The following is a 24,528-nucleotide window of genomic DNA, read 5'->3' as shown; positions in this document are numbered from 1 at the left end:
TTTGCTAGTCCAAAGACTGCAAAACTAAACACATTACTAACCAACGCCTTTCACTCTGCTGTACACTGAACGCGTTAGAGGGCCGTGAAATGTCGGATTAAAAACATGACTATTTTGTGGAAAACCTGCTACTTGTTTTCATAAAATAAAGTGCTATGACATACTACCCTCATGTTACATTCTCATGATTTTACCTTTACTACCACAAGGAAACACGTAGCGACTCTTGAGCCGGAAAGCACCTCTTTCTCTACACGATTTCAGAATTAACACCAACGTATTTCAACAGAGAAAAAGATACCAAACTTGGATGGGTGGCATCCCCTGGATTTTAACAGCTGAGTCCTTTATTTAGGATGTAGTGGGCCTCCAAAGAAGCCACTAGACTGCAACAAAGCATCTCCTATTTGGTTTGATGTACCTACATCTACAGTGGATCATAACAGTTTCTTTTTTTTTCTATCAAATGACCAGTGTTAGTATTAAAAAATGCTCGAAGATCCAGGTGATCGCCCCAAAGCTTTGAGAATACGGGAATGATCTCCGGCATCTCTGGACCCTTTTGTCCCATCCTCCATCACAGCTGCTCTTCATCTTCCTCCTCCTCCTCCTCTTCCTCCGATGCATGGCTCTCAGATTCCTCTTCTTCTCTATCCAAGAGCTTTTTAAAAACCTCAAACTCCTCGGCAGAGGAACGTGCTGTCCTGGCCAAAAACTCAGCTTCAGAAACCCTGAGAATGTCCTTCAGTAAAGGGTTAGGGATCTGTGTCTGTCCCTTCTTATCAGGGGTTTGGTACCGTCCAAGGCGTTCCAGGTACATGTGTCTCTGCTTGATCTTGGTTATTGAATACTGTAAGAAATCATTCTTGACTATGTCCAGATGCTTAAGTCCCATCCTAAAATATGCATACTGGAAGATACAAAGATGTTTAGGAATTTATGTAGAGAACCTTAAAGCCTATCGTTCAATTCAAAACAAACTTTGGTCCAAAAACATTAGAAAAGAATTGCCTGTAGCTACTCTCTAATACCAACACTTGTGTGAAGTCTGACAGTTTTCAAAGCATTTCAAAATTCATGCTGAGAAAAATGCTGCAGAAAACAAATGGGTGTGTTAAGTTTTCTTTAAACAGGGGAACAAAAATTATGAGTATAGAAAAATCCAACCCAAAGATGCTTTGGAATTTTAAAAAATGTATGAGTGCACAATTATTTGAGTATGTTACAGAATGCCTGTGAAGGCCAAAGGCCAGCCTAGGTGGTTTACAAGCCTCCAGGAATTCGCCTGTCTCTACCCCACAACTCCCCCACAGGGGTGCTGGGGCATTGCACATTCAATTTTGACAGGTCCCCAGAATCTGGTCTTCATGCTGGCACAAGGGTTTTCATTTGTCTGTCTGTTTGTTTTGAGGCAGGGTCTCTACATAGCCCAGGCTGGCCTTAAACTCAGAGGTTCACCTGCCTTTGCCTCCTGAGCTAAGATTGAAGGAGTGTACCACCCTTCCCAGCTGCACAGGTGCTTCTGACCTTACCTGTCACATCTGCTGTCACATTCTCCAAACCCCCACTCACTCTAAGGGTGGGAAAGTTTTAGCTTTCTCAATAGTAGTTATTTCAGAGTACCTACTTGGACCTGGAATGGGGCCAGGTCCCTCTCTGTCAAGGAAGTAAAGCAGAATGACAGGTTTGCTTTGGGGGGAGAAAAGAACTGAGCTGTACTGCTCTAGAACAGAAGCTCTGAGCTCTACTCAGAGGCTTCTTGTCCACACAGCTGACCTTACTCAACTTAAAAATCTGAAGTCAAGAGTCTAGTCACTCATTCTCACCTGGAATTTGTACTCTAGTTCACTGGGGTCCGCCTGAAGAACGCCTGGGCACCTGTGTAAAAGCTCAGTGATTTGCTGTGCTGTGAACATGCACCTCTCCTTGAGGACCCTCACAACACCATCAATGTCCCGCTGGCGCATGGTGAAAACCTCAGGGCAACTGTGCAGCACTCTCTTCAGTTTCCCTGTAGGATAGTAAGAAAAGCAAAGCAAAGCATGTAACTTCAGGTATTCTGGAAAGCCAAGGGCTGAACAATAGTTAGGGGCTGGTAGACGGGTCGGTCAGTGGGTAAAGGCGCCCGCCACCACACCTCATAAATTGAGTTCAGTCTCCAGGACCCACACGGTGGATGCAGACAACTGACTTTCAAAGTTGTCTCATGGCATCCATGTAAGCCCCGGAACTTGTGCTACCAAACACACTCACAGATACAATACACACAGAAGGATCACCTCCCTTCATAGGATTGCTGACTTCAGACTCTGCCTTCTATAAAGCACCGTGGAAACACGTCCTCTCAGATCCAGCAGCCCACCCTACATCCCTAACCTGGCCTCCGAGTGTCCTCTCGTGAGCCACATTAGTAACTGTATCCAGACAACTGCTATAAACAGGAGCTGTCCCAGACAGGTGGAGTAAATGGTCTTCTTTTAGTAGTTGGACCAATTTTCTTAGGAATATTGGCAAATTTAATAGCTGGAAACTTAAAAACTACTTAGACTATTAACTATTTTTCCCAACAGCATAGTTGGTCACTGTCTCTGCTTGACTGCTGTGTGAAGAGGAATTTCCAAAGGGCAAGCTATTTTTGTTTTTTGTTTCTTTTGTTTTGTTTTTGAGACAGGGTTGTAGTTGGGGCTGTCCTAGAACTCACAGATCCGCCTGCCTCTGGCTTCCAAGGGCTGGGATTTAAGGCACGCGCCACCATGCCCAGCCACCACGCCCAGCCAAGGTGTGCACTTTGCTTTCATCTCTCAAGCTGTGCTTCAATACTGAGCTTAGACTCAGAAGACACTACAGGAAAACCTTTTTTTCTTTTTTGCTCATCTTCTAGAGAAGGCCTACAGAGGTACCAAACAGTGGACTCTAAGCCTCCCCTACTTGGGTGGTAAAAGTCTTACCAGGAACAGTCAATAATAAAAAGAAATAAAAACTGGTCAAATGGGTAGACATCACTGGAGATTTCCATCTCCCTTCTCCAGAGGAATGACAACAGTTAGCAGGAGGCCACTCTGCAGCTCTCCAGGAACCTGGCACCACCAGGTCTAAATTTTTGTACAGGATGTTTTTGCAGTGGTCACCCATATGCATACACATATCACTACCACATAGCAACTCTAAGCATCCAAAAACAGACTTCATGTTCCCACTGTTCTGGAGCTCGAGACCTCAATGAACAGAACACATGGGACTTGTTTTGGCCTTGGTTCTCTCCTCCTGACTAATCTCCCCCCATACCTCTTACAACACCTTCTGCAGAGGGCCCATCACACATCTCCTCGGAGAACCTTCCAACCTCACTTCACCTTACTAAGGTGTGTTTAGCCCACAGACCACATGCATCCCAGGATAGCTAGGAATGCAACCTAACACATTTGTATATGACCTGTCATGTCACAATATCAGAAGGCTGGACTAAGGCAGGCTATTTTTTTCACTAACTCCGACTCCTCTCACACTACAAAGTCTGCTGCTTCATCTACCTTCTCCAAGGCCAAGCTTCCGCAGGTAACTGGACCGCTTCTTCATTTGCAATGGAGACAGTTTCAGTAACTGTGGACTTTTCTTCAAAGCCATAAATAAAGGTTCTGGGTGCAATCCCAAGAGTAGAAATTCTGAAATTATGTCCAGCAGCTGTTGAGGATGGACGCTTGGCTGTATATTGAGCAAGCTGTTAATGTGGGCTTCATCAAAACCCATGTCCTGGAGGGAACTGATGACGTTTGCAAGCTCCGTGGACTTAGGATCCACAAAAGTCTTCTGCTCCTCATGAAGACACTGAACAATATGTGTCCTATACTCTGGTTCCTGCACATACGTTTTCGGTCTAACACAGGAGGACTCTTGAAGGTTCTCTCCACTGGGTACTGTAGTCAGTTTGCAAAACAAAGAAGGACCCATCCTTTTACGGTCTCTGAGATGAGGGGTCTGCCTGGACAAACAGGTCCAGGAGCAGGTCATTAGTCGGTGCCAGTCAGGAACCTGTAAGACAGAGCCAAAATAGAATTAGTTCCACCTCGGGATAATAACTATCACAAGATCACAGGGCGCGAGTATTTTGGACCTTGGCCCATAAAAGCTAACGGTTTTGGTAAACAATCTGTAAAACCCCTGGGCCTAAAAGGTCTTCAGAGAAGGAAATTAACATATAGATGACAGCACTTACAGAAGATATAGGAGCCCGGCACAGCCAATACTCTGAGCTTTATGGAGGACTCCTATTCATTAATATTTGGCTGAAAATTCTGAACCGCAGACAAGCCACCAGACAGATGCACTACCTAAACTTATTCCAACAAAGGATAATTGTTTCGATGCTACCTTTCATTAAAGGAAAAATATTCCTGGGCAGGAGTCTGTCAATTCTCGGTGTCTGGGACTAACTAACACATAACAAATTAGGCATCCGATGGCCGCCAGACTGGTCTCCAAAACCTCTCTAGCACGACCCGCCTCCCTTCTCTCCGCCATGGTGGTCCAGGTCTCCTAAGCCCATAGCCGCCACATTAGCCGAAACTCCATAGAAGCCAGTGGCTCATGTCAGGACCAGGCTGTCTATGCACACACCACCCGGGAGCGCTATTGCCACAAAGCGGCCGGACGTGGTCACAAATAACCTGCGGCAGGGCCTCCTGCACGTCCCGCCCGCGGCTGCTGTGACTCCCGGACCTATGGCAATCTCACCCGCCTTCCTAGAGAAGCCATGGAGCCCCAGCGGCGAACGTAACTGGATCGCCGGAAGGGGCGGTCCTTCCTGGCCCACAATGTCCGTCCTCCGGTCTGTGTCCGCCGCAATCCTTGGAGCCAGCGTTCCTCTGTTCCGCGGCCAAGCTTTTAATCCCCTGGGCTCTTTCCCGGCGCCGCGGCATGCAGATGCAGCTTCCCTCGGCTGTGCTCTGCCAGGAACAAGCAAGACCACAGGGGTTTCTCAACTGCCCTTCCAAGTACGGGAGAAGCTAAGTTCACACCATTATTTCCTGTCGTAAACCACACTACAGGCGCGCCGGGAGAGACGGAACACAAAAACGAAGCAGGTGTTAAAAATTCTATAAGCCCTAGTGCATGAACTGGTTTTTTGGAGCCCATTCCCTATGGAGAGATACCTTGCTCAGCCTCGATTCAGGGAGGAGGGGCTTGGTCCTGCCTCAACTTGATATGCCAGACTTCGTTGACTCCCCATGGGAAACCTCACCCTTTCTGAGGAGTGGAGTGGGTGGGAGGTTGGGTGAAGGGAAGACCGGGGAACTGTGGTTGAGATGTAAAATGAAAAGAAAAAAAACGTAAATAAATTTTTAAAGAAGATTCTATAAGGTCAAATAACCTAACTGTAATTGTGGAGTTAGGATGTCGCAGACCAGAATCAAATTATCAGGGATTATCTTTTAGCCTTTTTGAAATTCATTCACTGTCCAACTAAACAGTTTTGTGACTATGAAGGCCTTTAAAATATATTCTTAGACCACCACTGGTTCTCACCAATCCAAAAGCTAATCACATAATTAGTTAACACCTAAAATACTGTAGGTAAATGTCTTTGTCACCTTCCTATCTCTATCCCTATCAATCAATGTGTCCGGTAAATGCCTTGATTATGACTTTGTTCTGTAGCTAATAATATTTCATCTAACTACACCCACAGTGGAATCTCTTTTGGAGCAACCAAAATTCATGCTCCCAAGCTCACCTTTGAAGTGAATACTGGTTTTGGTGGACACTGTAATACAGCAATAACTTCTCAGGACAGCCCCAAATTCTTCCTGAAATGGTAAGCTGGATCCAGACCTAGATAAAGGTATTTGGTAAATTGTATTGTTTTAAAATGCATGTTTAGGGTCAGCAAGATGGCTCAGCAATTAAGATACTTGCCACACCAGTCTGATGCCCGAGTTTGATCCTAGAAACCCATGTAAAAGTGTAAAAGAACAAACTCACTCCACAAATGTCTACCTTCACACACACACACACACACACACACACACACAATGACACGCATGCCCATATAAGTTTTTGTTTTTTAACTCTGTGTTCAACGTGAATACCTGGCTACACACACCAAAAGAAGCCAGTCTTTAGAGACTGAAGAGCTAGCTCAGCAATTAGCAGCACAAGCATAAGGATTGCAGTTCAGATCCCAATACCCACATAAAAATCCAGGTGTGACCCCATGCATGCCTTTAATCCCAACACGGAGAGGGAAGGACACAGGAGGATCAACGGGACTTACTGAGTGACAATCTAGCCAAAAAGAAATGTGGGTCCAGGTACAGGGAGAGACCTAGCCTCAAAGTTACAGAGGACACCCAACTGTAACAACCCAGTATGTAATACATATATAAACTCACATAGGTACACACAGAGATGTCTGCCATTAAAAAAAATACAAGGCCCAAGTAACAAAATGATAGGAACAATGGCATATTTTCACTTATAAACAACAGAGCTCTCTTAGCACAGAGGTCTGATTTCCCATAAAGATGAGGCACTAGAATGTTCCATACAAATTTGCATGCATTAAATTTGCATCTTAGACCTGTTTGGGCAAAAAGCCTGGGAACCTTTTAGAAAGAGAGAACAGTAAGAGATAAAAAGCTGTGTTCTCACAGCTGCCTAAATCCCACCACTCGTAAGTCATTATTATATTTATTTCTTCCTGGTTTATTGGCTTCTTGTGTGAAAAAAGGGATCAGGCTGATACATCAATAAACATATTCCTGCTTTGTGCTACACACTGACCTAGGGCTGAAGTATTTAAACATATCTTTTGACAGAAGGGTTGGGTTGTATAAAAGGACAGGAAAGTTGCAATCTGCGTAAAACTTTCTTTTGTCTTAATTTTCTAACTAAATAAACATCATTTAGGCCTTCACACTGAAAGCCTAAGAAAACCCTATGCCACTCCAACTTCTTGAAAATAATCTAGGAACCTGAATCAGTCAGCCAGCACTGGAACAAAGTGATGGCTAGAACACAGGGCTGCTGTCAAAGTCTGGCAGGATCTTTAGTCTTCACAAAACTTTGCATCTTGAATCAAACTTGAAATTCCAAGAGGGAAAATTATCAGCTGCCAACTCAGAACCTTAGTCTCCAAGGTTTTGAGAGCTTTTGTATTGTTTGGTTTTGTTTTCCTGCAAAGAACACCCATAAGCCATCAGACTATAACAAAAAGCTTTATTTTTTTCTAATATAGAAATGGTTCTTAGAAAGCTGCATTTTGCATCCTCAGCCCTACTACACTGTCTGAAAAAAAATCTGTAATATCTTGTGCTCTATGTGTAATAAAGACTACAAGGAAAAACATTTGTTTCATTCTAAGAAACAGCTCATCTGAAATCAAAAGCTAAAATGTCACCAACTTCTGGAGACTGGGCCTGGAAACCCTCAGTCACAGTCGCGTTGACACCCTTCACCGAGAGCCTTTCACACAGACGAAGTAGAGCTGGGCCAGACACGGGATGTCTGAAAGTGCTGGGAGGATACTATGGGTTGACAGATGGCTGACAGGCCTAAAGTCCCAGAGTAAACCAGGATAGATTGCTCTTTTAGCCGTGCTAAGTGGGGTACAGAAATGGAAAAACGAAGAAAACCAGTACCTCTCATGTCCCATAGAGTCCTAGACAGGGTAACTTAACTAATTAAGTAGCTTTAATTTGGAAAAAGTTCAAGAAAGAAAATATTCTGGTCATTTTTGTCTAGCCAACTCTATGGACTCTACACCATTGTCACAGATACCAAGTCAGTGGGAAAGACACACACACACTCTCAGATAGAAAGAACTGGCCATGGTGTCACACATCTTTAATCCTATCATGCAGGAGGCAGGCAGATCTCTAGGACTTCAAGGCCAGCCACAGTTAAGTGGTAAGATCCTGTCTCACAAGCTTACACGCAAAGAACAAAACAACAAAACAGAGAATTGAAATATTCCTCATGTCTGAGGCTCACAAGTTAAAGTCCTTTAATAATACAAAGTAACTGAACACTAGAATGCTTTTTTTCAAGGTTATAAAAAAATGAATTACAAGTCTTTCATAAACCTAAAACCTAAATACTATATATATATATATATATATATATATATATATATATATAGTATTGCAAGCTTGTTTTAGCACTTGCACAGAAATCTGTAGAAGGGGAATTCATCCCAGTTCTTCAGAATTTCTTTCTCCTCGTAGGAAGCCCTGAAATCCATACAATTTCCCAAATCAAGTAGAAAATAGCAGGAGAGAGCTTTCATTCAGCTGACTGACAGGGATGGATCCTCGGGATGCAGGCAGTGCTCGTCGCCAGGAGCCTCCCTGGGAGCAGGAGGTCCACTGAAATCCTTTGTGTGAGTCACTTCACTTGGACTCCTGCTCCTAAGCTCCAAACTTGCAGCTGACAACAGGCCAGTTTCTAAAGGGTCAAGAAAACATAACAATAAGATTCTAAAATACTTTGTTTAGGAACAACAGAATTGGGGGAGGATAGGCAGTGGATTCTGAAACCACAGGGTAATATTCTAGAGGTATAGATCCTGCTGAGATACTGTGTATGAGTGCGCACAGATGCACGCGCTAATCTCCAGCCTGGTTCCTCAGGAGCTCTGAAGCTAGGGAGTCTTTTTCTGAAGAGACATGATGCCCCGTCTAGCCCCTCAGCATCATGGTCAGCATCTGTACCCTGACCCCTCTTGGGACTAGTCAACCAGCTGACTCTTCCACTACTACATCCTCATCTCTCCCGGCCAAGGTTACTAAAAGAACTTATCCTCCCTCTAAGGTCCATAGCCACACCCAAGTGGCACCTAAGGGTCTCTACACAGTCAAGCCCCATTTTTCAGACCAGCCACAGATTCTGGTATATGTAACTAGGACAGTGTGGTGGAAGAAGCCTTATCCCGGAAGGAGGCCTAGTCACCTTCCCATCCCAAACAAAAGGGCAGGAGGAGGGGAGGCTGAGACTTCTCACCTGGCTGGTTGGTCCGACACACCTCTTCCCAGGTGTAGTTAGCAAGGTTCACAGGCTGTGTCACCCAGGGGTCTAGGATCAGCTCCTCTAAAGTGGTCCGCTGCTCAGGGGAAGGCTGCAGCAGCCCAGACAGAAGAGCCATAAGTTCTAAGGACATAAAGAACACAGGTGGAACCAAGCCAAGTCAAATGGAACACATCTCAGACTTCAGGGTGTCCTGCTTCACAGAACCTCTCACAAAGCAAGGAAGCAGCCTGGAGTCCTAGGGCTTGAGGGCCTGCCCTGGTATTGTCAGAGAATACCTTTATAAATCTATCACCTCCAAAATGGAAGCGTGGAAGTTGAGATCCAGCTCAATCAAACCTCAGGTGGTCTGATTTCAAGGTGTGCTGGCTAGTTTTATGTCAACTTGACACAAAATTTATTTGGACCAGACAATGGTAGCGCACACCCTTAATCCCAGCACTTGGGAGGCAGATGCTGGCAGATCTCTGAGTTTGAGGCCAGCCTATATAGTTCCAGAACAGGCTCCAATGCAACACAGACAAACCCTATCTCGAACCCTCCACCCCACCCCACCCCCACAACAACAACAACAACAAAGTTAACCGGGAAGAAAGAACTGCGATTGAGAAAATGCCACCACCAGATTGGCTTGTGGGACATTTTCTTGATTGAAGTGGGAGGGCTCAGATCACTGTAGATAGTGCCACCCGTGGGTTGGTGGTCCTGGGTGGTAGAAGAAAGCAGATTGAAGCGGGATGGTGGTTGCACATGCCTTTAATCCTAGCTCTCAGGAGGAAGAGGCAGGCGGATCTCTGTGAGTTTAAAGCCAACCTACAAAGAGAGTTCTAGGATAGCCAGGGATACACACAGAGACCTTGCCTCAAATAAAATAAGAGAAGGAAGGAAGGAGAGAGAAAGGAAGAGGGAAGGAAGGGGCGCAGGCTGAGCAAGCTATGAGGAGCAAGCTAACAAGCAGCAGCTCCAGGTTCCAGCCCCGTTTTAGTTTCATTCCTACTTCCCCCCATGATGGACTGTGATGTGTAACTAGTAAGCTGAAATGCTTTCCTTCCCAAGGTGCTTTTGGTCATGGTGTTTTATCTCAGCAATGGAAACCCTAATGATGACACGAGCTCTGGCTGTGAGTGGCTGAGGATGAGAGTGACATGCAAGGGAAGGTGGCAGGCAACTGAAGCACCCCAGATCATTCTGAGGGAAGGCAGCTTGAGCTCTAGCAGGAGCCCAACCTCAATCTGCATTTGGGCCCTGTCTCCTCCAAGTGTGTGTATGCGTTGGCCAGGGCCTCTGGGCCACATCAGCAGGAACCCAGCTGTGTAATGAGAAGCCATGGAGCAGCCACGGAGCAGAGCAGTACACCACAGAAACAGCTGCATCGCAGGGACCCACTAGTGAAGCTCTAAAATCCTCTTCCAGGCTGCTGTGGCTGATATGTCCCTCCAAAGTCTGTGTGTTGAAGAGCTCACCCCTAATGAGATGGTGCAGAGCAGTGGGGTGCTAGGAGGTGTTAGGGGAAGCTGTGAGTGGGGAGAAAGACTGGAGTTGGTGTCCGAAGAGGTAGAAAAGACTGGTTCTCCATCTTCACTATGAGGACACTGCAAGCTGAAAAGAGGCCTCACTGAGAACTGAACTTGCCACCACCTTTACTCAAGACTTTCAGCTCCTGCTACTTTGAATGGTCATCTGTTGGTTCAGGCCCTATCTGGACTTCTGAGAACAAACAGAGGTGTCTGACCTAAGCAGAGGCTAAGACACAGACTGAAAATCTGTCATCATGTGGGTCCTCCCAGTGAGTGAGTGCTGTGGGACCACAGGATATTAGAGTAGAAGGGGCTCCAGCTGACACCTGACTGCATCTGCCCACTCCATGAGCTCCTCCAGGATCCAGGCTCCTGAGGTACTTGCTCCAAGCTTAGAAAGCCAAAGTCCACTTGACCCCTGGGCCTTCATTACAGACACAAATTACCACTTGTTGTCACAATTGCTCACAGGGCTCATGGTATGACTGACATTTTCTATGTGAGCTTCTGAGGGTCAAGTCTCCCCATGTACTGACACCACCCTCCTTCACAAATGTGGCTCCTGGCTTAAGTTAAATGCCTGATCTCATAGATGCTTCCACAGACAAGCTTACTGACTGCAAAATATCACTTTCAAGAGGGCCTTTAAGATCCAAGGGACACTAATAAAAATTACCAAAATGTTTTGAGTCATATTAAAATTATTATGCTCAGATCAAAATGTTAGAATAAAAATGATAAAAGAACTAATCAGCATAGACAAAGAGGAGACAGAAACAAAATGTTGAGTTCTCAGGCAATGACATCACTCACCACCTGGAGCTCATGCTCACCTTGGGAAACCAGGAATGGGGGGTGAATGACTGCCTCCATGGTCTCCTCCACTTCACAGAAGGGATTCTCCTCGAAGATAAGCGTGTAGAGAGTGACCCCCAGAGACCACATCTCCAGCTCTGGCCCTCTATAGCTGCAAGGAGGAACCAAGAGCACTCAGTACAAAGCTCACCGAGTCAGCCCCACTCTGAATGTCAGAGCTTTCCAACCCCAGTCAGAGACTTGCATTCTCACAGTCCACACAGGGCTGCCTCAAGCAAGAGACACTCTAACTGACCCGGAAAAGGGGGGATGATTCCCAGAGGCGGGGAGAGTAGAGGACCAGAGAGCAAGTCACAACTTGGTGGCAGTAAGGGCCAACAGGGGCCACAGGCAACATCAGAACAAGTGGTGGTACACCCTACGGAAAGACCATGTGGTGAGAGGAAAGGGGCACCTAAAGTCAAATCAAACAGGAGGAACACAAGAGAACAAAGTTTAGTGACAGCTGAGGGGTCAGAGAAATGAACGGTAGGATGGAGGAGTTTATCAGGAACTAGGGCCGCCTGGAAGACTAGGCCTGGGGGAGGAGGGGAGGTGTTATCCTAACTTCACCATGCTACCAGCCACACCAGGTAGGTTGTCTAAAGGTTGCCTATGGTTTGCCGACCCCTGAGGAAGAACAATATAAAAACAAGAAGGAAGAAAAAAGTTCTTACAGAAAGAATCTGGAATCAGGATTCAGAAAGCCTTTTGCCTGATGAGATGGACATGTGTGTGCAATGTGGAAGGAAGCATGCAGAATGAGACAAGGTCCTGACTGAGAGGTCCACAAGTAGGACCAGCACACGACTGTAAAGGATGGCCAGGGAGCAGAAAGCACAGTGTAAACAGGACACATGGGGAAGGCACTTGCCGCAGATGGCTAAGTACTGAAATGGAAGCGTCATAGCCTGGGTGTGGAACACCCAGTCATACAAAGCATGCAGAGTGAGCCAGTTTACATGTAGCTCTTCTTCAATGTTGCCTATATTTCAACCACTACAGGAGGGTACCAGAGCAGGACACTCACCGGGAATAGGGACAACCAAATCAGATCTGAAGAGAAACTACAGTCCCTTCAACACCTTGCTATGGTAGCTCTGAACACACAGAGACTCCAAAAGGGAAAGTTTCCCTGCCCCCTTCACTCTCTGCTAGTAGCACACAGCCTCGTCCTGCTGCACACAAGGGCCAGCCCAGCATGGGGGGGGGGGGGGTGTGTGGCTACAGCGGATTAAGGAGACCAAGCTCCAGGAGTCAATGAAAGCTAAATCAATATTCACTTTCTGACTGTGACTTGAAAAGGTGCCCTGAGAAGACACAGGCCTGGGTCCTGGTCACCCCTAACCCCACTGCTGAAGGTTTCTCACACAAGGTAGGATGGTGGTTGAGCAGACAACCAGGACCTGATCAGGCCTAATGTGAAATCCAGTTTTGACCATGCCTCTCTACTGACTCAACACACTATTCTATAAGACCACACAGAGCTAAACATTCTGTCCCTCTAACTACCCACTCTTCCTGAGACACCTGACTAAGATTTGTGCATAAAGAAGAGGAAGATACCATTGTGTGAAAAGACTAAGGAAAGTTACTTTATACAGACACACCTGTTAGTGTGTAGCAAAGACCACAATCCCTGCATGGACAGCACAAACCACTATCAGCAATTTCTATGCAGTCCCTACACATGTGGGCAATGAGCTTCATTTCAATTCTTTTTCTCACGTCCCAAGAAAAGAGGTCATTTCAGGTCAGGCTCCTGCTGCCCACAGACTCCCCAACTACAGAGCAACAAACTCAGCCTTTATCCCCAGAGCCTGTTTCCCCGAGCTCAGAGCCAAGAATCTGAGCCCCAACAGTTCCTTCACATCATTCCTCCTGCTCTCAATCTTCCTATTGGGCCTTCTAATAGCCACCCAACACTATTATTGAGCTTTTGATTGCTGGAACTAGAGAGATGACTCCACAGTAAGAGTACTGGCTGCTCTTTCAGGGAACTTGGGTTCCATTCCTAGCATCCACAGAGCAGCTCACAACTGTCTGTAATTCCAGCCCAAGAGGTTCTGTCTCAGTTAGGTCTCTATTCCTGTGATAAACACTATGAAAAGCAACTTGGGGAGGAAAGAGTTTGTCTTACAGGTCACAGTCCAGCATCAGGAGAGCCAAGACAGGAATGTGGGGCAGGAACTGAAAGCTAGTCAGGATGAGTGCTGCTGACTAACTTGCTCAGCCTGCTTTCCTATGCAATCAGACCACTCAGCTAGGGAAGCACACTGCACAGTGAGCTAGGCCCTCCCACATCAATCATCAAGAAAATACTCCAAAGACCAATCTGGTGAAACGTTTTCTCAATTGAAGTTCTCTCCTTCCCAAATGACTCTAGTGTCAGTTGACAAAAAAACTAGCCAGGACAACTGACTATTTGTTAACCTAAAACACCAAACATTACTATTAAACCATAACATTTTTTTTATTTATCCCAAGTTCTCATATTAATACCAATATCACAATATAAGACATTCCAGCTTTTAAGTCTCACAGTCCTTAAAAGTTGAGTCTCTTTAAAGCATTCAAAATCTCCCTAAAATATGCAAATCTCTCTAAAATCCCAATGTCTCTTAGCCATGAGCTCCTGTAAAACAAAAAATAAGTTATATGACTTTCTTACACTGAAAGGAAAGAACCAGAGTGGTCTCAATAAAATCAAAAGAAAATCAGAACTCCAACAGTATAACTAACTCCGTGTTCAATGTCTGGGACTCACGGTCTTCTGGGCTCCCAAGAGCTTGTACAGTTCCTCTCCAGCGCTGGCACCCACAGCACACCCAGCTTGCTTCACCTCCACTCCACTCTTACTGCTATCCTTGAAGACCATCCTATGGTACTAGCATCTCTAAAATGTTGGGGTCTCCACTCTACATCCTTTAATAATAGCTATCTGGGCTTTCTTCTGGGACTCTAACCCTGCCATATGGTGCCAAGCCTCAATTTCTCTCCTACAGCTTTCTCTCCAAATTACTCCTAGGGCTTTAACTAAAACTAATGCTGGCCCTTCACCAATGGCCTCTCCTGATCTCTTAAGGCGCCAAGCTTCAGCCATTCTCCATGACTTCTTCGTGTCTTCAATACCAATACCACTTGGGAGACTCTTACATATTGCCACGTTTGGCTGCTGGCCCAAGGTCAGAAGTCAGCACTGGTCCCCTCTGAACCACAGCTTCTGTGTACTGACCTTGAGGAATCTTCCAGAAGATTTAGCCTTAATGATGCTGGTCTATTGTTAATCACAGCTGATTCTTCAGCCCCATCTGAACAGACTGTCCCACCAAAGCCAATGTTTCACTTTGGTGGTACTGGTCTTTTAATCACTGCTGATTCTTTAGCTCGAGCTGACCAGAACCAGATGCTTATTCAAATTATCAAACAGCCCCATAGAGTTTTTAAAGAATTCTCAAACTTTACTTTGAAACTTCCTAAGCTAGGCCTTCATTGTCTGCATGATTCTCAACATTCTTAACTTCCAAGCTCCCACAGAACAGTTCACTGAGCTCTGAATACTCAAATGTCTTTCCAGTCCAAAGTCCAATCCACCACAATCCTTCCAAAAACACATGATGAGGTCTGTCACAACAATACCCTACAACCTGGCACCAATTTCTTAGTTAAGGGTTTCTACTGCTGTGATAAAAACACAATGACCACAAACCCTTTGGGGAGGAAAGGGTTTATTTCATCTTAAGTCTCAGGTCACAAGCTACCACTGAGAGAAGTCAGGACAACAACTCAAAAAGGAACCTGGAAGCAAGAATTGAAGCAGAAGTGTCTTAGTTACTTTTCTATTGCTATGATAAAATACCATAACCAAGGCAACTTATAAAAGAAAGCTTTTGATTGCTCACAGTTTCAGAGGGCTAGAGTACCTAATGGTGAAGAGCAAAAGCTACCCAACATGCTGTGAGCTCACATCGTCCTGATGCAAGGAGGAGATAGAGAGAGCTAAGTGTGAAGGATGCTAGTCTTTTGAAACCTCAGTCTGCCTCTAGTGACACAGCAATTCTAAAAAGGCCAAACTTCCTAATCCTTCCCAAACAGTTCCACCAACTGGGGCCCAAGTATCCAAACACAAGCTTATGAAGAGCCAATCTCATTCAAACCCTCACAAGAGACCATGGAGGAGTGCTCCTTACTGGTTTGCTCATCATGGCTTGCTCAGGCTGATTTCTTATAGTATCCAGGACCACTGGCCAAGAGTAGCACCATCCAGCCCATCTAATCATTAATCAAGAAAGTGGTCCGCATGCTTGCCTGACCACAGGCCAATCTTGTGGGAGCATTTGCTCAATTAATGTTCCCAAATGACTCTAGTTTGTGTCAAGTTGACAAAACATTAACCAGGACAGAATCAAAAACCCTTATCTGGCCTCTGCAGTCACTGAACATGCTACACAGACACACCTGCAGGCTGAACATGCTACACAGACACACCTGCAGGCAAAACACACATATACATAAATAAAAATAAAGTTGGGCAGTGGTATTGCATGCCTTTAATCCCAGCCCTCAGGAGGTAGAGGCAGGTGAATCTCTGTGAGTGCCAGACCAGCCAGGTCTACAAGAGCTAGTTCCAGGCTCCAAAGCTACAGAGAAACCCTGTCTCAAAAAACCAGTAAATAAATAAATAAATGAATGAATGAACAAAATAAAAATAAATAACCTGGACGGTGGTGGTGAATGCCTTTAATCCCAGACTCAAGAGGCAAAGGCAGGAGGATCTCTGTGAATTCAAGGCCAGCCTGATCTACAGAGTGAGTTCCAAGATAGCAGGACTGCTACATAAAGAAACCCACTGTTATATAAACAGACAGATAACGCCTTGAAGTAATTATTCCTGATATTCAATAAGTACAGCAAGTTATAGGAGTCACTCAGAGCATTCCAGCTTTTGAGACCTTCCTCTTTATCTTGTATTTTTCTAACTTTCTGAATCATCAAACTCCAATCAAAAGTTGAAATGGTGGAATCGACCCCTACTGTCCATCTTCCAGCTTCCTGCCTATTGCACACTGATTTTCCAGAACATAACCCTCGTTACTCAATAAAGCACCCCAAACTGAAACCACTTCTTCCTAAAATCACAACATTCATGGGCACAATGCAAGACAGGAGGAGGGTAAACTCCAGGATCATGTGATACGTACGGATTTCCCATGAGAACTTCAGGTGCACAATACTCGATTGTCCCACAAAAAGTATAAAATAGTTTGCCTCTCTCTAAGTAGGCAGCTGAGCCAAAATCTATCAACTTAATTGTGAAGTCCTCGGCGATCACGATGTTCTCATCCTTAATGTCTCTGTGGATGATGCCTTTGGAGCGCAGGTATCCTACAGCAGACACCAGCTGGAATCAGAGGCCAGGAGAATACTTCAAAAGCAATTCAAGCAAAAAGGCATTTACAATAGATATTAGGAAGAAAAAAATTAAAACAACAGCAAAGGAAAAAAACCATTCTCCAGTGCATAGTCCTGGATGCTGGAGATATGGTTCTGCATAAACAGGAGGCACAGCTGTTCTGTGAGTCCATCACTGTGCCTAGCACAGGCCAGCAACCAACAGCAAGTAACTCATCCCTCATAACATCTCTGTTATTACTGACCCAAAAGAGCCTCCCAGCAGGCACTTGCCCTATAACCTGTCAGAAGAAAGACAGGCCACCAAGTAGGTACTTAGAAAAATGTAGGCCACTGAGGGATTACTATTGGTCGGTATCACATGCAAAGAACCCATGCACTATGGTGGATACCACAGCTCACAGGGAAGGAAAGTGTTTTGCACAGCAGTTTAAAGTCAAAGCAGGAGCAGATAATCCTCTGTGTGCTGTGTTCCCCAGTCAACACATCTACCCCTATGTGGAGTAAGTGGCTCCACAGGAAGCAGGTTGTATATAAGCACTCTGCCTCTGGAAGGCAGGCATTCTAACACATATCTGCCCAGGCATGCTGTATCTTTACAGTGGAGGTCTGCTAAGCAAGCTTCCTGTGGCTTCAGTACGACTATTTGCACCACAATTTGGATACCAACTAGAGCAATCAATTTAGTGATTTCTTGGACATCAATCATTTCCATCTTTGGAGACAATTTTATACTTTCAAATGAAAAATGTTTGAATCAGAAAAATAGTTAATGGCATGTCAACTAAGCTCAATCAATTAAAAAATAAAGTATACATTATAAACACTTGCCTGTATATTTACACATATAGATTTATGATTACATGCATGCATGCATATATTTGAACATTCATTAATATATTAACATACATGCATGCATACATGCTAGAATCTAAACAGGAGACTTGGGTCAGGGGAGAATCTTGCTATGTAGACCAGAATGGCTTTGAATTCTCTATCCTCCTGCTATAGCATCAGGAGTACTGAAATTTTAGGTATGTACTGTACATTTAGTTAGAAACCTTTTATTTTTTTTTTTTTTTTTTTTTTTTTGGTTTTTTGAGACAGACAGGGTTTTTCTGTGTAACAGCTCTGGCTGTCCTGGAACTAGCTCTTGTATACCAGACTGGCCTCGAACTCACAGAGTTCCACCTACCTCTCTGCCTCCCAAATTGAGATTAAAGGCACCACCACCACCTGGCTAGAAGCCATGTTTTTAACAAGACTATAAAACAACTATAACTAAATTATACTGAGCTCATTCTTCCTTTCCACAAGTCCCAGCTCTGCTGTATCCATATAGCTGCCCACAGTGCTGATCCCCGAGTAGCAGTGCTGATGGATGGATGGATGATAAACAGATAGATAATAGGAAGGAAGAGAGGAAGGGAGGGAGGGAGGGAGGGAAGAAGGAAAAACAATGTATAATCTTACAATAAGTAGTGTAAGAGTGGGGCTACTCAGGCAGTGGTGGCGCACACCTTTAATCCCAGCACTCTGGAGGCAGAGGCAGGTTGATCTCTGTGAGTTCAAGGCCAGCCTGGTCTACGAGAGCTAGTTCCAGGACAGGTTCCAAAGCTACAGAGAAACCCTGTCTTGAAAAGCAAAACAAAACAACAACAACAAAAATAAAATAAAAAAACAGAAACAAACAACAACAACAAAAAAAAAAAGAACGGGGGCTGGAGAGATGGCTCAGTGGTTAAGAGCACTGACTGCTCTTCCAGAGGGCCTGGGTTCAATTCCCAGCACCCATATGACACACATGACAGCTCATGACTGTAATTCCAGTTCCAGGAGACCCAATACCCAAGGCAAAACACCAATGCACAGAAAAAATAAAAACAAACAAACTTAAAAAAAAGAAGAAGTGTGAGAGTAGTGGTGGGGCAGTCTTTTGGCAACAGTGGCCAAAACAGCGCAGAGTCCGAGAAGCTTTCAGAAACCCAAATAGCTTTGAGGAGCTTACTACACTCAAGAACTGTAATTAAAGAAGCTTTCACTAGGAATCACATCCCTTTCAGGAACTAATTAAAGGACAAGTATAAATGATCCACACATTTCTGGGAGCACCGAGGCAGGAACCACTGCCTTCTAGGTACTCAAAACAAGAGTCACTGTCTTTGCCCTGCTTTCCTCTTGTTCTCAGATGCCTTCCAGATTTGCTGATCACTTTTCCATGCCTATGAAACAGCAAGTGAGCAAAGATCCACACACATTTCAATACAAAACAGATCAAGACAAACTTTGTAACATGGGATAGCTCAAATTGCAATCTTCATGCTTCTTTACGTGATCTCTGATTTAATCCCAACAGTCTTTTCATGCAGTCACCAGTGTTTTCAACTGCGCACCTTAGGTGGTTAAGGCTACACACAAGTCTCATGATTGGTAAGGACACAGATTCAAATCAAAGGCACAGAGTCAGAACCAGCATGATCTCTTTGTTGTTTAATGTTTGTGACTGGCACAAAAATAATATGCAGATATGAATAAACTTTAATCACTAAAATACACTTCCCTGATAATTCCTTCCAACTTCACTTTCTCTACTTCAGTCATACAACTCTCTCTTCAAAGTATGCATCTTACCTCATAAACCCCAAGGCTGAAGGCTAACACTGGCTCACTGTGGAGACTGACCCTTGCAGGCATAGGATTCAATTACCCAACCCCACATCCACCCGCACAGCCCTGGCCCGCTCTCACTTGTCGAAAGATGTAACTAGCCAGGGGCTCATCCAAGCAGGGATGGCGGTCAATGAAAGCAAAGAGGTCCAGGCCAGAGCCATGTTTTTCCATCACTAGCTGGAAGAACCCTTGGTTTTCAAATATATCCAGAACCTGAAAGAGACAAGACCGGGTCTAGTTCTGTTTAGAAATATGTCCAATCAACAAATTAATGTTAGAGCCGGGCGGTGGTGGCGCACGCCTTTAATCCCAGCACTCGGGAGGCAGAGGCAGGTGGATCTCTGTGAGTTCGAGACCAGCCTGGTCTACAAGAGCTAGTTCCAGGACAGGCTCCAAAACCACAGAGAAACCCTGTCTCGAAAAAAAACCAAAAAAAAAAAAAACCAAAAAAAAACAAATTAATGTTAGAGAAGCAACATGAGGGTGTCAGCACACAGAAAACCACCACCTACCTTGATTATGTTGGCATGTTCCACCTTGGACAGAATTGCAATCTCCAAAGTAACTTTTCCAAGTTTGGGATCATCAACCCAACAATCCTCCAAAACCTTCTCCTTCTTAATAAACTTCACCACCACCTATACGGGAGAAGGAGAGCATATCTCTATCATCTGTTAAACCTGGTGCCCACTACTGGCTTACACTTTTCTCCCTCCCACAAGACCACAGTCATGAAAGAACAAGTCCCTGTAGGAAGTCCCTGCAACAGGAGACAGGGAGGAGGCAGCAGACAAACAGAAATGCTGGTAATTTCTACCTGCCTATTATGGGCAAGACGGGACAGATGGGGATCCCTGGAGGGCCTGAGGAGCAATGGCCACTGGAGAAAAGAAGTCTTAACAGCAAGTGTTCCCACAATACTCAATATCACACCCAAGAGAATGAAATAAATCTAAAAAGTAGAGAAAATAAAGAAAACTGTCACTGGTAGACAAGTGTCAGTCCTGATGTTGAGATTAACCAGAGAGTCCCTCAAGCCTGACGGCTGTAGTGAACAAGAGAAACACCACTGGGCAACAGAAGGCGGCATTCAGTTACCAGGTGTAATGGGACTAAGTTCCACTGTAAAGAAGAAACACTGCATGTCATTCACTAAAGACACGCTTGCCACTCAGCAGATGGGCTACTCCATGGAATGCTAGGTGCACAGGTAAAGCAGCCCTGGGTAAAAATTCCAGCAGGGCCTTTCTGTGTATCGGTGAGAGACACTGTCATGTTCCAAGGAGCTGATCCTCTACTGAGAAGTAGACAGTAAATTGTATCACGTACTACGGAATGATGAGTGCCCAGAAGAAAAGAAATGATGAGGCACGAAGTGGGCAGGCGCAAGGGAGGAAAGCTGGAACAAGAGCCAGCAAGGGTGCAGGAGGAGCAGCAGCAGTCTGAAGTCTCCACGCTACACAACTACCCTCCACCTGATCAAGTGAGAAGACATCTAGTTTGGGTGAAGCAGACAGACTCTAAAGATGACAGGGAAGGAGGGAGATGTGAGAGAACTCAGTGCCCAGGAAGGGCGGTCAACCGCCAGCAGGTGGTCTGCTTCAGACATCCTAAATAGACATGCCTACTGCCCATCCACCTGCACAGAGAAAGATGACGAAAAAGGCAGGAAATCTCCAAGGGCTACCTACCACACATGCCTGAATTGAGTGTCACAGAAATAAGAGAGGAGATTGATTAAAAACAAAAAATAAAGACTTTTATTAAAATAAATCTTCAAGTCTGGACTAACAGCTACCAGCACTATTTCTTAAGACTATTCTTTGGTACCCAGGTCAGAAATAACTTCGAAAAGTTAAAAATCACACTAGTAATCAAAACATACATAACCTCGGAACAGAAGGAAGTACTGTGGACTAGAAAAATCCAAGAATTGTTCAAAAAACGTACTACCCTGGAAATATCCTGAATACCACTGAAATCGTTAGAGCAATCTTAAGGCTTGTAAATATATAGAACAGATATTTAAAAACATAAAAAAGGAACTGACTCAATACTATTTCTTTTCACTTTCAAAATATAAGGAACAAAATAAAGACAAGCATTACAAGTTTAAAATAAAAAACAAAAAAGGGAATGGTCTGGTATTCACATTCAATAGAGAAACTGAGGCTGGGAATATGGCACAGTGGTTAAAGGGTCTGATATACAAGTGTGAGGACTAAAGTTTAGAACCTCATGACCATGGTGGCCTGCCCAGCTCTCATTAGATGAAGACAAAAAATCCGAGCACAAACTGACTAGCTAAACTAGCTACATTGGCAAGCTCTGGGTTCAATTGAGTGGCCCTGCCTCAGTAAGGTGGAGAGTGATTGAGAGTCACAACATAAAACCTGGACCTCCACACTGTATGCATACACATGGGCATGCATGATACATACAGGCATGTAAACCACATAGACATGTGCAAAAATGTAATAAAATTAACCTATCTCACAAAAAGTTTATGCAAGGAGTCCAGCAAATCTTCAGGATACCAAGTGAATAGGGGATCATCAATTTTAGGGCTGCCAAGATGGCTCAGCAAGTAAAGGCGCTTGTTGCCAAGACTGATATAACCTGAGTTCAATCCCTAGAACCCAGACAGCGGAAGCAGAAAATCAACTCAGTCCTCTTGCCTCCACATCCACTGTGTAGCATGCACTTATACATATACATACAATAATAATTTAAAAAATTTTAAGACAGGTCTTTCTATGTAGAGCAGGCAGGCCTCAAACTCACAGAAATCCACCTGCATCTGCCTCCTGAGTGCTGGGATTAAAGGCATGTGCCACCATGCCTGGTCTATAATCAAGAGTTTTTAAATAAAAATAAATAATACAACAGTTAATCAAAGCCAGCAATGCATTGAAAAATATTATACACAGCTAAGATGGAATCCAGGAGCACAAGAAAATCCATTATGTTGCAGGAAACAGGAGTACAACCATGTCAATAAGCGCTGGAAAAACATCACTCAATAGTTATCCACCCAATTTTGTAATGATTTTTTATTTATTTATTTATTTTTGTTTTTGAGACAGGGTTTCTCTGTGTAACAACCCTACCTGTCCTGGAACTAGCTCTTGTAGACCAGGCTGGCCTCGAACGCACAGAGGTTCACCAGCCTCTGCCTCCCAAGTGCTAGGATTGAAGGTGTGCACCACCGTCCGACATGATTTTTTTAAAAATTTTTTAATGTTTGTTGTTCTGCCTGCATGTATATCCGTGTGGGGCACTGGATCCTCTGGAACTGGAGTTATAGACAGTTCTGAACTGCCATGTGGGTACTAGGAATTAAACTCAGGTCCTCTGGAAGAGCAGCCAATGCTCTTAACCACTGAGCCATCTCTCTAGCCCCTCAAACTCATTCTTTAAAAAAAAAAAAAATTCAGGGACCAGTGAGATGGCTCAGTGGGTAAAGGACCACCTGAATTTGATCCCCAGTACCCATATGATGAAAGAAGAGAACCAACTCCTATAAGTTTTCACTGACCTTGTGCATGTACACATTCCCACCCCCCACTCTCTCATTCACTCAAATAAATAAATGATGTCAAAAAATTACCAACCCAGCTGGACTAATAATAAAATGTAATATCTTCAAATATAATATGGGCTCATTGGGAAATGAAAGGTACCTACCACAGTGACGTAACTGTTAAGTAACACTGTTCCAGGGCCCTAGCCAATGTGATAGGAAGGAGAAAGGATGAAAAGTGAACCAAAGAAAGGAAAGACAAAACTGCCATGCTTTGGAGAAGAAAATTTTAAAATATCCTCTGAAAATTACTAGACCCAGAAAGACTATGAAACAGCAACTCAGACACAGCTCTTTGGTACATTCCAGCAACAAGTGATACGAAAGAACTCTGTGGCAATACTCCAGGATCTGCTAATGGTTCATGCCTGGTGACAGTATCATAGCAAGGAGTGGAGGCTGCTTCTGAGTAGGAGGGTTGGAACTAAAATTACAAATACCAGTGGGATTTGGGAGCAAAGGACAGTGAGTTCTAAGGCTTGGGTTCAAGAGAAATGCATAGGAATGACCCTCAATACTGGAGAGGGAGGCCAGCTGGAGGATCAGTATACCTAAAAGAATGTCTGGCACCCAAGAGGCATGAAGTACAAACCCAGCTGAGAGATATCATAAGAGTTATCATAAGAAATTTTGGGTAGACCCTAACTGTGTTTATTAGCTAACTTGCTTCTTTTTCCAGTTGAATAGAGGAGGTCCTGAGTTTGGTTTTAAAAGCAAGTTGGTATGCTCATGAGGCAACAGCATGCCATGTGAACAGTAGAAAAATAGTATAAGAGAGTTCAGAAGAGAGGAAGTAACAACACAGAAAAGGCCTGGCCAGGGTCCAAGAGCCTGCAAGAAAGCAAGGTCTGAATGCAAAACTCAACAGGGCTATTCTGGAGAGAATGTGTATTGTAGAAGCTTCCACCTATATCCAGAAAGCACCCATATCCTGGTCCCTCCTCCTCCATTACAAGTCCCAGAGTTATAGATCAGGACCCTCCAGTAGGGCCATCCCCACATGAACCCAAGCACCTCTTTGTTGTGCTCCTTCTCCACTGCAGTCCACACAAAGCCAAAGGCCCCACTTCCAAGTGGGCTGATGGTGTTATACTTATGGGAGTATTCGCCCTCACAGGCCGCCAACCCCTCCAGCTCTGCGGGTGTTGGGGATTCCTCAAACCAAGGTTTGGCTCTGAGCATCTGTAGAGACAAAGAAAGGTCTGGGAGATCACAAGCCACCTCATCTCTATCAACAGCACTGACATCCATGCTGTTCTTATCTCCTGTGCTCACAGGGGCCTAGTCTGAAAACCTATGGAGCCCTGTGACAGCGTCCACTCACCAACCCAAACTGATTTGTCTAAATGCACCTACATTCCACTGCACAAGGCATATATTCATTCAAAGCCCTGCATTTGCTTTACACTTAACATAGGTACTAGAAGACAATGTTAAAAAGACAGACAGACCCTCCACCCAGTCCAGCCA

At 44.6% G+C, this 24,528-nt stretch overlaps 2 protein-coding genes across 5 annotated transcripts in view; both read right to left on the bottom strand.

Annotated features, from left to right (window-relative positions):
- Window positions 1-132: 132 nt before the first annotated feature.
- Window positions 133-4,884, bottom strand: LOC121447196 (transcription termination factor 4, mitochondrial-like). Of its 4 annotated transcripts, none has more exons than XM_041650311.1 (4): window positions 4,732-4,884; window positions 3,531-4,029; window positions 1,827-2,011; window positions 133-910 (listed from the first exon to the last, which is right to left on the bottom strand). In XM_041650311.1, the coding sequence occupies exons 1-4, from the start codon at window positions 4,750-4,752 to the stop codon at window positions 578-580; spliced, it is 1,038 nt and encodes a 345-aa protein (XP_041506245.1). In that variant the 5' UTR covers window positions 4,753-4,884; the 3' UTR covers window positions 133-577. The 4 variants fall into 4 exon arrangements, with proteins under 4 accessions (XP_041506245.1, XP_041506247.1, XP_041506246.1 ...); XM_041650313.1 differs by having other exon boundaries at window positions 4,665-4,743; XM_041650312.1 differs by lacking the exon at window positions 4,732-4,884 and adding an exon at window positions 4,369-4,721.
- Window positions 4,885-8,148: 3,264 nt separating this feature from the next.
- Window positions 8,149-24,528, bottom strand: part of LOC121447171 (PAS domain-containing serine/threonine-protein kinase-like) — a 41,940-nt gene continuing 25,560 nt past the window's right edge. The window contains exons 12-18 of the mRNA XM_041650273.1: window positions 24,073-24,240; window positions 19,988-20,113; window positions 19,554-19,688; window positions 16,595-16,794; window positions 11,372-11,505; window positions 8,998-9,144; window positions 8,149-8,442 (exon numbers count right to left, since the gene is read on the bottom strand). Of these exons, the coding sequence (XP_041506207.1) occupies window positions 8,285-8,442; window positions 8,998-9,144; window positions 11,372-11,505; window positions 16,595-16,794; window positions 19,554-19,688; window positions 19,988-20,113; window positions 24,073-24,240 (1,068 nt within the window). The 3' untranslated portion in view covers window positions 8,149-8,284. The remainder of the gene's footprint in view (window positions 8,443-8,997; window positions 9,145-11,371; window positions 11,506-16,594; window positions 16,795-19,553; window positions 19,689-19,987; window positions 20,114-24,072; window positions 24,241-24,528) is intronic.

The sequence above is a fragment of the Microtus oregoni genome, unplaced genomic scaffold (genome assembly GCF_018167655.1).
Source record: "Microtus oregoni isolate MIOR12 unplaced genomic scaffold, Mior012 000004F_ref0000308, whole genome shotgun sequence".
NCBI lineage: Eukaryota > Metazoa > Chordata > Mammalia > Rodentia > Cricetidae > Microtus > Microtus oregoni.
Note: the sequence above shows the minus strand (reverse complement) of the source record. Positions and strands in the feature narration are given on the sequence as shown.

Bases quoted from the DNA above. Each gene is read 5' to 3' on its own strand.
- LOC121447196 (XM_041650311.1), bottom strand. From the start codon at position 4,752: ATGGCTTCTCTAGGAAGGCGG. The intron at 2,012-3,530 runs GTAGATGAAGCA...ACTATCCTACAG, and splicing joins GAAGCTTGGCCTTGGAGAAG to GGAAACTGAAGAGAGTGCTG. The intron at 911-1,826 runs GTGAGAATGAGT...TGTATCTTCCAG, and splicing joins AACTAGAGTACAAATTCCAG to TATGCATATTTTAGGATGGG.